The sequence below is a fragment of the Setaria italica genome, chromosome II (assembly GCF_000263155.2).
Source record: "Setaria italica strain Yugu1 chromosome II, Setaria_italica_v2.0, whole genome shotgun sequence".
Classification (NCBI taxonomy): Eukaryota; Viridiplantae; Streptophyta; class Magnoliopsida; order Poales; family Poaceae; genus Setaria; species Setaria italica.
In genome coordinates, this window is record NC_028451.1 from 39,474,564 (window position 1) to 39,487,788 (window position 13,225).

At 42.9% G+C, this 13,225-nt stretch overlaps 2 protein-coding genes across 2 annotated transcripts in view; one reads left to right on the forward strand and one right to left on the reverse strand.

Annotated features, from left to right (window-relative positions):
* Positions 1–1,993: 1,993 nt before the first annotated feature.
* Positions 1,994–7,575, forward strand: LOC101786399 (UTP--glucose-1-phosphate uridylyltransferase). The gene is made up of 21 exons (XM_004957528.3): positions 1,994–2,215; positions 2,320–2,367; positions 2,465–2,556; positions 2,679–2,769; positions 3,832–3,892; positions 3,979–4,056; positions 4,157–4,207; positions 4,314–4,387; positions 4,579–4,651; positions 5,180–5,237; positions 5,346–5,392; positions 5,467–5,532; positions 5,746–5,778; positions 5,901–5,953; positions 6,020–6,095; positions 6,222–6,278; positions 6,372–6,455; positions 6,536–6,634; positions 6,834–6,938; positions 7,142–7,213; positions 7,307–7,575. Exons 1-21 carry the CDS (start codon positions 2,112–2,114, stop codon positions 7,331–7,333), a joined length of 1,449 nt encoding a protein of 482 aa, XP_004957585.1. The 5' UTR covers positions 1,994–2,111; the 3' UTR covers positions 7,334–7,575.
* A 2,501-nt stretch (positions 7,576–10,076) lies between these two features.
* The window catches only part of LOC101755363 (nudix hydrolase 23, chloroplastic), an 11,241-nt gene continuing 8,092 nt past the window's right edge, over positions 10,077–13,225 (reverse strand). The window contains 8 exon segments of the mRNA XM_012843369.3: positions 10,077–10,558; positions 10,898–10,956; positions 11,058–11,198; positions 11,290–11,425; positions 11,931–12,007; positions 12,273–12,404; positions 12,876–13,003; positions 13,006–13,162. Of these exon segments, the coding sequence (XP_012698823.2) occupies positions 10,498–10,558; positions 10,898–10,956; positions 11,058–11,198; positions 11,290–11,425; positions 11,931–12,007; positions 12,273–12,404; positions 12,876–13,003; positions 13,006–13,162 (891 nt within the window). The 3' untranslated portion in view covers positions 10,077–10,497.

The following is a 13,225-nucleotide window of genomic DNA, read 5'->3' on the forward strand; positions in this document are numbered from 1 at the left end:
ACAGTTCCGGGAATAAAGGTATAATGAAAATTTGATTTTATCTGTCCATCTCCATAGCAACACGTACATGAAGGAATAGATTTGCAAAGATAACACCATCATTAGAGGCCAAAATAAATTAGTAAATCATCTTGCAGATCCAGCACCAAGCCAACCATGAATTGCGACGTTTCTTTCTGCAGTGTCCTCCTCATCGTGGAGGGATCTTCTTTTTCGGAAGCAAAATCGTGAAGGATCTTTCCCCCGCACTTTCTTATCGCGTAGCTAAATGCACCAAGGAATATGGGATATGTTCCTTTCGTTTCCGAGAATATACGTACTGTACCTGTCTTGAGCTGCACCACAAAAAACCCATATATATGCAGCCTGGCGTTTAAAAGGTGAGCTTTCGGTGATCCTGACGTGCATGCAACTTGTCCCATCACATCCAGACGAGACCGGCCCATGCTCGAGTTGCTGCCGTGGTTGTGTAGAAGCATAGTCGAGAAGCAAAGGCCATAGCAACCTTTGCTCAGCGAAGTGATGCCCTGCACACTTCTCCTCCTCTTCCGTGCTGCTAGCACATTTCGTTTACGTGACATTTGATCGACAACGTTGCCACGAGGTAATGCAAGTGCTCGGAGCAATCTTAAAATGGTCTTTTGGAGAAGGAAAAGGACGTCCTGCGATCACACTAGCGAGATGATCTGCTCGGCAGCTTGTTTGACTGGCCCCGGCCGTCGAGGCACGGAAAGGCCTCACCACCTCGCCTCATCGTCACCGCCGGCTTCAGACGTGGTTCAGCTGGGGGTAAGAGGCAGGAGCTCCAAGAGACAGGAAGCTAGTCAGCGGTCTGTCAGGGTCAGAGCGCTGGTGAGGAGCAGGGCACTGTGCAGGGCGAGCGCATGGAGCTGAAGATCCCCGACCCCGAGCGCTCTGTCGGCTGATGGAGCAGGTGAGTTTGCTTGGCTGAAGGGCTTTCTCATCAGTCTGTTGCAGTGGCCATGTCAGCCTCAGATCAGTGAGTCAGGTATGAATAATAGCGAAGGTGTGAGGGATCGATCGAAACTGCACCAAATTTGGGGAAGAAATCGCTGATCCATCTTGCGGTACTGGTACCCATCTTCTTGCAGCGAGAAGCATTGCTTCTACACCACTCTTTGTTTTTTTTAAATAAAAAAATGGAACCTGCACACCGCTATTTGCATGCACCGACACGCGCGAGACACAATAACAATTAGCAGATTTGAATGGAACATCAGTTTGGTGAGACATGCGCTTTTGGGCAACCGCTGTGATATAAGCGCACGTTGACACCGAATCATACCACGATGCATGGCTGGAACTCTGAAACCGGTCGCTGGACGATTCGTAAGATCAGTACACGGAAACGTGCCCGCCAGATGATCTGTAAGCTCAACGTCACAGGTAGCTTTTCTTTGAGCATGACATCTCACCTAGTGTTTGTAAACCATGTACGAATTTAAAAGATTCAAAACGATATAATTTGGAATGGAGGAATTAACTCGTAGCGTCCAGTGTTTCTCCACTTGTCACACAGGATTTATCGGACCGCGGAGCCCACGGTAATTCAGTTAACAGAATCCAATTTCACTTGCACATCTCCACGACAACCATTGCGTAGCTTTCCACCTTCATTCTGAAAAGAAAGGTGGCATAATCCCGATGGTTAAGCTGCCGAAAGAGACCGCTAGTTAACCACGCAGCCTAATGACACGCTGTCCGTCCGTCCGGCCCGGCCAGCTCAGCGCCGCGGTTCCCTACCGGATCCCGACGCCGACGGAGCACGCGGCCTCCGCCGCGCCAATCGGCCAAGCGGCGCGTCGACACGACGGCGCCCCCGAAGGGATCTCACGGCCGGTTGCCTCGCATCGCGCCACGTTGCAGACGCCGTCACCACGCGCGGGGGGCATCCGGCTCCCCCGCCGCACATTCCGTCACGGCGCCTGACGGAATTCGCGGGGGTGGGGGGCTATAAACAAAACCCCCGCGCTTCTTCTGATCTGCTCCCCTCTCACACACGACACACACACACCACCCTCGCCCGCACTCCTCCGCTCGTCTGACATCTCCTCCCGTCCTTTCCTTTCGAAGCCTCGAAGGCCCCGAGGATGGCCGCCCAAACCGACGCCGCCAAAATCACCGCCACCGTGGTGTCGGTCGACGACAAGCTCGCGAAGCTTCGCGGCGAGGTCGACAAGCTCGACCAGATCAGGCGAGTCCCCTCACTCCCCCTCGGCACTAGATCTCGCCTGACGATCGCCTCGCCTCTCATTTTTTGCTGATTTCTGAGTGTGTGTGTTTTTTTTTCCTCCGCAGCGAGAACGAGAAGACCGGGTTCATCAGCCTCGTCTCACGCTACCTCACGTCAGTAGATCCCGCAGATGCGCTCTGTATGAATGCTCTGTGAGCACCGGCTCGTCAGTTGTGTGGGGAGTTTTATGTGTGCTGTGCCGTTTTGCAGTGGGGAGGCGGATCAGATCGAGTGGAGCAAGATCCAGACCCCGACCGATGAGGTGGTGGTGCCGTACGATACCCTCGCGTCGCCTCCCGAAGGTACGATCGCATGTTCCGATTTGTTCTTAAATTGAGTGTTGTTCGGTGGTTGTGGGTGGATCCGATCGGGGATGTTTCAGTGCTTGCGTGGACACTGATTGGATCGTGTTGCTGTGACGCAGATCTCGAGGAGACGAAGAAGCTGCTGGACAAGCTCGTTGTGCTCAAGCTTAATGGAGGGCTCGGGACGACCATGGGCTGCACTGGTCCCAAGTGAGTACACCTCTGTCCTCTCCACTGCTTTTGTTCAGCTGAATTCTACCAGCTATCATATGTCTGGATCGTGTATATAGCTTTGTGGGAGGCAAGTGTTGAACTATCAAGTAGACCAGAAACTGTATTACTGTTTAATTTGCTTGTAAATGTGTGGATCATGCCTTTGTTTGTTAGATTCGTGTGCTGAGCAACACTGCAAACTGGATGCTGATCTTCCTGCATACGATCTTTGGTAGAGCACTAATAATATAATATATGATATTCTAGCTGTCTGCTGGGCTATTTTACTCTTGTTCGTTAGTTTCCTGGTTATTTTTGTAGTTGCGCTGTGGGTTTACTAAATCTTGGTCTTCCTAATGCATGCAAGTGATTAAACAAATCACATATGGGTTGTTCGTTTGATCTCATGTTGAAATGACATCTATAATGTATCATTGGTGGTATGACCTGTTTCTATGGATGCTGTTTTTTTATGGGCTTAGTAGTGGAGCTCTCAATGTATGTGATCTGGAAGGATATTGTAAATAGAATATTTTAGCTGTCACTTTCATGTTCTCATGCTGTTGCCCCCTCTACTGTGTCGCGGGCCCTATAGACTTAGACATCCTTCCATGCTTCAAAATGAGTTAATGATGAATGGAGCACAATTTGTTGTTTTATACAGTTCAGTAATTTGCTTATCTGCCCAGTTTATAGTGTGCTGCAGTTGCCTGTTTTACTTTCTTATGTAGTGTTTTGAATGCCTCAATTGTGGTGCCTTGACATCATGACACATCTAAAATCAAATTGTTGGCGAGTTAGGTGTCTTAAAGCTTCATGGTATAGCATTGTTTGTTGAACTAGATCCAGTGCTAGAAGTCTTCATTATGTTCACTTAATCTAGTGAGACATCTTTGATTTTGTATTAGCTGCACCTGGTCACCAATGTTCTGTATTATTTAACAGCTTTGTTGTTTATACTGCTATAAATGATCCTTGAGATGTTATGGCCCTTGCTTCATCTTGGTGGTGCTATCCCCTGAAGCAATTAGCACAACTAAGATTTCCTTTGCTTTGCAGGTCTGTCATTGAGGTCCGCAATGGTTTCACATTCCTTGACCTTATTGTGATTCAAATTGAGGTACTATTTATTTAACCTGAATATTTCCTTTACTGACTGGATGTGGCAGTACAGGGTTGTGCCTTATAAGTTTCCTGTCTCTGCAGTCTCTGAACAAGAAGTATGGATGCAATGTCCCTTTACTTCTGATGAACTCTTTCAACACTCATGACGACACACAGAAGGTTCCACTTTCCCTTTGCTTTTGCCTTCATAAATTTGATGACTCGTTAGCACTTGTACTGACATGCTTGCCACTTAACTTTTCTTTTTTCTTTTCTGAAGATTGTTGAGAAGTATTCCAACTCCGACATTGAAATTCACACTTTTAATCAGGTTCACATCCTGTTTTTGCTATACTTCAACTTCACTTATTTTAATTATGTGGCATTATCTGCATGACAAGCAGTGTCAGCTGATAGATTTGCATTCTCTTCTACAGAGCCAGTATCCTCGCATTGTTACTGAAGACTTCTCACCACTTCCAAGCAAAGGGAAAGCTGGGAAGGATGGCTGGTTAGTTTCTTTCTTTAAGTTATTATGAAGTCGTAATATTCTTCCAGCGACGATTCCCAATGAAATCCCACCTTGCTTCATGGATAGTTTATGCTGAAGGCTTTTAGTTATAGTTTGGACCATACACCATTTATAGTTTATGTGCATAAATGCAATGCCCTCATCTGATCGTTGTAGTTTTTTATGTGAAGGTATCCTCCAGGCCATGGTGATGTGTTCCCCTCTTTGAACAACAGTGGGAAACTTGACCTCTTATTGGCTCAGGTAAGCAAAAATGTGTTATTCTTGTCTCGGTAGTTGTTAAGCATAAGTGGTTCAAAAAACTGTTCTGTAGCCTATAGTTTCCAGAATATTATTCTTATTAGGTTTTTATTGCTCTTAAATGTAAATTGCAGTAACTTTAAATGATTTTAAATTGCTGTAGTCTTCTGCATATGAAGGGTTTACTATTTCTTGAAAATAAAATATGTTCTATTCCTTTATAATGTAACTATTTTCATGCTTTATTCATAAACCATAGTTCACTGTTAAGGCCCTTAAATTCTTTCTACGTAAAGAAGGTTTGCTTGTTTCTCTCAAAATAATAGCAGTCTTGTTTGAGGGCAATTTGATATTTGACGGTGTTTCTCTTTTGTTCCCTAAGAAATGGAAACTGAAATAACCACACAACTTCTACAACCTTTTTAGGGACTAATAAATGGAACTGAAATAGTATGTGGGAGCTTTGACTGAACATCTGTCTTGTTTCTTTTTATAATGCCATTGCTAATCTGTTTCCCAATCCTGTCCCAGGGCAAGGAGTATGTCTTCGTTGCAAACTCAGACAACTTGGGTGCTATTGTTGACATGAGTATCCAAATAAGATGATCAAACATCGTGCAGTTTCTTTACTGATTTATTAATTTCTTGAAACTGCCATGTGCTTTGGATTGAGAATTTGTATCCTTAACTAGCACAGAAATCCTGAACCATCTGATCAATAACCAGAACGAGTACTGCATGGAGGTATGCAAGAACTGCTTGTTTGTACTGCTTTTGAGATCGTGCAACATAAAACTTAAGCACTGTATTTATTTCAGGTTACTCCAAAGACTCTGGCTGATGTTAAAGGTGGTACCCTCATCTCTTATGAAGGAAGAGTTCAGGTACATTTCTTGTTTGTTGCTCGACTTGATAATTTCATGGTACACTGCTGGTTTGTTGTAACAGTTCTTGCTGGTTTTAATATCAAGAGAGCCTTTGTGCCTTAGCTAGCACTTGGGAGTTACATTTTTATATTGAAACAGATCATCATGCGTGTTTCCTGTTCATTCTACTAAAATAAGTTAATGCTGATTCTTTCTATAATATTTATGCAGCTTTTGGAGATTGCCCAAGTACCTGATGCGCATGTATGTTACTGTTTCCGCATAACTTGAGTTCCATATTCCATAACATGTTCCATGATTTCATCAGCTTTGTGTAGTACGAGCTAACACAATATTTTCTACTACTCTTATATTTCTCTGTCCAGGTGGATGAATTCAAATCAATTGAGAAGTTTAAGATATTCAACACTAACAACTTGTAAGAAACCTGACTTATCTGTGTTTGATTAAGAAAAAACCTATCTCTAACAGTTGTTGGCAACAGGTGGGTGAACCTTAAAGCTATCAAGAGACTTGTAGAAGCTGATGCACTTAAGATGGAAATTATTCCAAACCCCAAGGTATTTCACCTGGCTAATTTTTTGTATGCTCTCAAGTGTAGCATTTATATTGCAGTGCACCAATCAGATTCTTTGTTGAGTGCTATTACGAATGTTGAGTTCTACTAAGAATTTGGCAAATCACAGGAAGTTGATGGTGTGAAAGTTCTTCAACTCGAAACTGCAGCTGGTGCAGCTATTCGGGTATGCAAACAGCTCCTCATATGATGTTTCAATACTCAATTTTGTTCATTTTGCTTGAATACGAGCTCTAATGCTTTTGCTACCTTCAACCAGTTCTTTGACAAAGCGATTGGAATTAATGTTCCCCGCTCAAGGTTCCTCCCAGTGAAGGCTACATCTGATTTGTTGCTTGTGCAGGTATTTCTTAATGCATCGCAATGTTTGGTTAGTTTAGTATCACAATAATCTTGTTGCTAAGCTCATTTTTGTTTCCGCAGTCTGATCTTTACACCTTGGTTGATGGCTTTGTCATCCGCAACCCTGCCAGAACGAATCCAGCTAACCCTTCGATTACGCTTGGACCTGAGTTCAAGAAGGTAAAGCAGTTTGTCTCCAAGATTATGAAGATATCTTTGACAATAGCATAGAGAATACTCCTGTTAATCCATCATAAAGTAGTAGATGACTGGTACTGATGAAACCATTGACCAGTGAAATCCGCCATTCCTTTCAACTGGAGTGAAACCATTCGATAGCAAGCACTGATGAAATATTTTTCCCTCTGATAATTTATAGGTTGCCAATTTCCTTGCTCGGTTCAAGACCATCCCCAGCATTGTCGAGCTTGACAGCTTGAAGGTTTCTGGTGACGTCTGGTTCGGCTCTGGAATTACACTCAAGGTAAATTTGTTATTGGATGGCTTTCCTTCTCCTTGGATTGCCATATGTGGTGCTTAGTTACAATGTGACCTGTAAATGGACAGTGACGCTAATTGTCGACTGTCTGTCAGTTCTAATCTTGTATCTACTCATTTCCCTTTCTTGAGTTGGGGCATTTGGGTTACTGATTAGTGTCTGAGTCATACTGTCGGTGCTATCTGCAGGGCGAGGTTAACATCACCGCCAAGTCCGGAGTGAAGTTGGAGATACCAGATGGAGTTGTGCTTGACAACAAGGTATGAGCCCCATCTCATCGATCTGAAATCCCCAGCCGCAGCGTGTTTTGCTGCGTGGTATGACACTGACGCATGTCTTCTGCACCACTCCAGGACGTCAATGACCCCAAGGATCTTTGAGCGATGCCTACTGTCGTCACCAGTTTTTTTTTTCCGAGGACATATCACAGGAGCCGCGTCCCTAATCACCCCCGCTGAGCTTTTATCTTTTGTAATTGTCATGTGCATTCCCGCTGTGAGGGTCTTGTGAGCCCGCTACAGAATAATTGTAATCCTATTTGGTGCCTCTGTACTTCTGGTTTTGGTGCGCCGGGGACGAATATTTTGCTGAAATGATACTACCATTAGCTTTGCATGCCGTAGAAGTGCCGCGTGTGGTATCTTGCAGAGAAGTACCTCGTTTCCACCATGCTCTTTTGTTCAGGAAAGGGGCAGAAGTGGCCATACTCTTTTTAACTCCCGAGGTGATAAACGACACCAGCAAGCCATGATGGTGGTGGTCCGTGACCTCGGCTGAGTAGGCCACTGACTCGAGTCGTCCTCCAAATTTGCTAATCAACTTTCAGGACCAGACTTGATCAAACCTACCGCCGGTGAATGAACCAGAGAGACCGACCACAACACACAACTCGCAATTCCTCCCTGGTTTCCTTGCCATTTTGCGGCTTCCTATCACGTTAACAGAATGACACGGCACCGGCATATCCTGCCCCATACGGGTGCCAATCCTGTCCCATACGGGTGCCATTATTACAGGTGTTTGGATCTCACTTTAGTTCCTGTGACATCGAATGTTTACAAACCCATTGCACATATGGAGGCTAAACGGCAAGATGAATCTATTAAGCCTAATTAGTTCATAATTTGACAATATGCTACTACAATAACCATTTGCTAATGATGGATTAATTAGGCTTAATAGATTCGTGTCGCTGTTAGCCTCCATCTTTATAATTAACTCATATTTAGTCCTCCTAATTAGTCTCCGAATATTCAATGTGACACGGACTAAACTTTAGATCCAGGATCTAAACACCCCTTATGTATCACCGAAGGCGACAAACGTGCCGCTGTCGCCTTCAATCAGTCCGCCTACTAACCAGGATTGACGTGAATATTAAAATAAAAAAATCATAACTTCTAAACCGAGCATCCAAATAAAATTACAATTGCACCATTATATTTTTTGACAAGATCTTAGATCCCACTTGACTATGTTTGGACCATATTTTTAAAAAATAAAATTTCAATTGCACCATTATATTTTTTTAACAAGATCTTAGATCCCACTTGACTATGTTTGGATCATATTTTTTAAAAAAAATTTAGATACACATTAATTAGTTCTCGCGAACAAATGTTTGAATACCACGAACAAAAGACTATTTTCTGCGAACAAAAAATAAACATAACGAACAAAAAATGGTATAATGCGAACAAAAAGATTGTGCATCATGAATATTTGATTGTACATGATAAAAATAAAAACTAGACACCGTGAACAAATAAATCCACGTCACCAAACAACTTAGTCTGCAAAACTAAACAAATACTTTAGAACAAATCAGTCTAAAACAATTAGAACCACATGCAAACTAGTTAGTATTACAGATGAATAATTGAGTTCAAATGGCGACCAAATAATTTTACATTGCGAATAAATATTATAACATCACGAATAATTATTTTTTTACGGTCGAACAATTCAGTATATAAAGCGAACAAATATTATAATATTAACAACAAATAAGTCTATAAACGTGAACAAAATACATACGCACGTGAATAAATTATTTTGATACAAGAATGAAAAAATAAATGTGAAATACAAAATATAAATATAAATATAAATAAATGAATAAAAATTTTAGGAGAAAAGAGAAAGAAACAGAATATGATTTGAAAGTAGGCTGCATGCAATAGCAAAGTTAAAATGAAATAAAAGGAAAAGGAAGAGAAGATGAGAAGAGAAAGAGAAGAAGAGAAATATAAGAAAATAAATAGTATTACAAAAAATACAATATAAGATAAGAAGAAAAGAAAAGAAGGAAAAGAAAGGTAAGAAAATAAATAGTATTATAAAAGGTAAGAAGAAAAGGAAAGGAGAAAGGAAAAGAAATGAAAAAACAGAAAAACGTGAAAAGGAAAAGAAAAACAAAAGATAAAAGAGGAAAGGAAAGAACTATATTAAAAATAAAATAAAAGGAGACGTAAAGAAAGAGAAAGGAAAAAAGAAAAAAATGCATGTGCATAGTTGGCAGTGCATGCATGCATGAGTCTGCTACTAATACTAGAAGATGGGACCGCATAAAAGGGACAACCTGCATGAAAAGGGAATGCATGCATGCGTGCGTGGGCGTCAGCGCATGCGTAGGAATGTACTCGGTGCATGGGCTGAAATCTGAGAAGCCCACGGGCGCATTTGAGGCGATAGGATGTTATTTTGTTGCGTACGCGACATATATCCTTCACCGTCCGATACAGGTATTGGCGAGGGCACGTTTGGATTGATTAAAATTAAGTTTAGACATCTAAATTTTAGTCTTGTTTTGTTTGGAGTTAGAGTTAATTTTTAACTTATTTATTGAGAAAGGTCCATTCTATCATTAGAGGGTGTACGGAGAAAATGGTAAGATTTTAGTGGAAGGGTATTTTTATCCTTTATCATGTCTCCCCCGTGAGCTAGGTTTGGAGGACTAGCGAACTAAAGTTAAGTTGGGTTGGTTAAACCCACTGTTTGGATAATCAAGGATTAGCCAACTAAAATTTAACCCCAGATGTTAAGAGACGAGAGATGCTTCAGCTCGGCGGGTAGTTAAGTAAACAATCACGAGCGCGCCGGTGCACTACGTTACACTTGAGCTTGACGCAACGCATGCTTTGCTTTGTTACCGCAGAAATAAAGTGTAGGGGAAAAAAGAACTCGCAGAACACAGTTGTCACGAAATTACAACACCCAGACGCTGACGCAGCGTCTCAGCCACGGCATGCAGGATACTTCAGTCCCGCGCCCTACGACACAATTCTTGGCGCTCCAAGAAACCCAGAAGCGGAATTCAAGGCTTACACAAACTTTACGAAAGCGAAGCATATACAGTTCCAGGCTCCCACCACCTACTTGAAAACTATTCCAATCCACTGCGAGACGCCAAACAAGGCTCCGATGGAGGTTCAACCCTAAAGAGTGGTCGGATCGATAGTCAATGTCTTTCGCTGTGTTGCCTTGTGCCCGTTGTAGCCACAATCATTCTCATCAATCACGAAAGGTTTATACCCTCTTGACCTCACACAGCTATATGGTTATCGATATCGAAACTCCGAAGATCCGACGGGCTGGCTCCTAACCTGCAAATGAAGTTGCACACAACAAGTTATCATATGAACGCAACCAAGATGCAACAGTGTGCTTCATCTGAATATGCTGCAAGATTGTTCATTTCATCATATGGTATATGATTACAGAGTGAATGAAGGTTAAAACTTATTCACGATATGTAATTCCATTACTAGAATTTTTTGAGTTAAATTTCAATAGGAGAGTGATGTGGCAAAATTGCAGCAAGACATCGACAGATCATATAGCAGAGCAAGATTCTTGAGTTCAGCAGACTTCCTAAGTTGTGAAAGCCATCAGAGTTATGAACCACGGCAATGATCAGTTGCTACGAAAAAGTGAAGATGTACCTTTTGTTTATAGTGCAATAGTGAAATTTGATGCTCCCAGACTTCACATCTTCAGTGTACTGCAACAAATATTAGATAAGTTAAAAGTTTTTTAATGTTAAACCTACAAATGGCAAGAACAGATGTGGGGTAGGCAGGGAGAACAGGGAGGGGTAAATACCATCCGTAAGGTGACAATAATTGAAGAAAATGCTAGAGAATCGAATGGTATATCATCCAGAGCAAAAAGTGCACATTCTAGAGACTCCGATCCAGGTGAAAAGTTGGGGGTCTTCAATCTTGCTCGGAAAATAATGTAACTCTACTGCATCTCAGCGTAATACACAAGAAGAATCAACTTAGTGGTGTACGGAGTAAAGCACAACTTTATGACTATGCCAATTTTCACTCACTTGGCCAATCAGCGGAATATCTAACTGAGCAAAAGGTGAGACTATCTCTACATCTGCACATGCTTCTTCCAATGTTTCTCTAGAGGCTCCATCTGCAGCAGACTCTCCCACCTCCAAATAACCAGCAGGAAGAGTCCTGTTAATGTGACCTTGATTAAAATGGAGGACAGCAGTAAAATGATTGCTATGTTCGACAATAAATAGGAAATTTGTTTATGCCTCACAAGACTAAGAAAAAAATTGACAGAAAGAACATGTTACTGTAATGATCAGTACTACATTAAAACAGGAAATATGGTACTGTAATGATTGGTACTGCATTAAAAGATAAGAAAAGCAGAACCCTATCAGCTTGCGGGTTAGTGAAAACAGAAAAGAGCCACTCCTAAGTCCTAATTTGAAGAACAAAATGAAAACAATGTAATAAAACCTATATTATAACATGACCTCATATTCTGAACAGTACAGGCAAAGAGTTTTGGTTAATTTATTCTGCAAGTCTGCATCTGTTGTATGCACTTAAAAAATGTTGCATGAGAATATCAAAACATAGTATAGTTATGCCATTAACTGATATAGGCTTACATCTCAGAGTAAAATCACAACAAATAATCGAGGGGGAAATGTCAAAGGAAACTTACCAAAGACCATAAGCTGGTTCGATCTTTCTTCTGCAAAGGAGAACCTTATTATCATGCTCCACAAGGCAACCAACAACCTATCCAGATGATATAGATTATCAACAGCAGGAAATAACCGCCAAAACATACTCTTATTGCTAGTTATATTCCCTTTTTTTCACCAACCAATCAAAAAAGAAATATATGCACAAAAATGGAGCAGTTCTGTTTATCAGACGCACTTGATACATAAGTGTCAATATGAGCTCTATAAATCAAGAAATTCACAATGTCTTCAATATAAAGTCCAAATCCAAATGCATACACATCTGTCCCTTTTTCATTTATTTGTTCAGCACATACCATTTTGGGGTTTTCGTAGTGAACTCTTCCACAGGAAGAACAAATAGCCCTCATCTTCTCATCTCCATCAGGAATGGCCAATTTTGTCGGGCTTCCACAAGCAGGGCAAAAATGTATCTTTGACTTGTGCACCTGCAGAAGGAATTGTCACTGAGCTTAGAACTTTATTCAACATCTTGTTTTCAGGACAACAGCTAAATCAGTGTACAGTATGCCTCAGGAAATAAATATCCTAGTCATACTGCCATGCTGGACAGGCAAGGCAACATCACGAGCCTTTATGCAGATGACTATTGATCGCTTCACACTTAGCAGTCAGACACTCAGACTAACGTGTACTTAACCCTATGCAGTTCAGGGGAGCTGATGCAGAACTTGGCTCAGTCCTGATTTTGCAGCATAAAGCACACTACGATTTAACTAGAGAGCATGCCCGCAGTTTCGGGCTGCACGGGGAGCCAATCCCATTTGGCAATTGGCACGGTCACTGGATTGAGTCAACGCCCCCAATTGATTCAGCAGGCACGCATCTCAGGTATTACTGCTACGATTAGCCGCCTGATTGCTGCACAGTAGAGTGACACGAGGGGAAGCAAGGCTCACCACGGCAGGCGGCGGCGACGGGGCGGGCGAGCTGGCGTTGGAGCCGGAGGAGGCCGCCATGCGGATCGGCAGTGGGTGGGTCGGGGAGCGCGCGAGCGGGGGCGGGAGCGCGTCGCGGCGGAGGAGCAGCGGGTGCGCGGGGAGGACAGGCGCGCGGCGTGGTGGAGGAGCGGGTGGGATCTGAGGAGGGGAGGAGCATGCTGGTGGTGGTGGGGGGGGGTGCGGCTCGGCTTTAGTAGCGGGAGCGCGCGGGCGGGTGGTGGCTCAGTAGGGTGGGGAGGCGAAGGCTATGCGACTCGGGAGGCCGGCTGGTAAGGGGGTGTGGGTGAAACACGTTCCGCCGCGGATTG

Bases quoted from the DNA above. Each gene is read 5' to 3' on its own strand.
- LOC101786399 (XM_004957528.3), top strand. From the start codon at position 2,112: ATGGCCGCCCAAACCGACGCCGCCAAAATCACCGCCACCGTGGTGTCG. The intron at 5,393-5,466 runs GTATGCAAGAAC...TATTTATTTCAG, and splicing joins AGAACGAGTACTGCATGGAG to GTTACTCCAAAGACTCTGGC. The intron at 6,635-6,833 runs GTAAAGCAGTTT...GATAATTTATAG, and splicing joins TTGGACCTGAGTTCAAGAAG to GTTGCCAATTTCCTTGCTCG.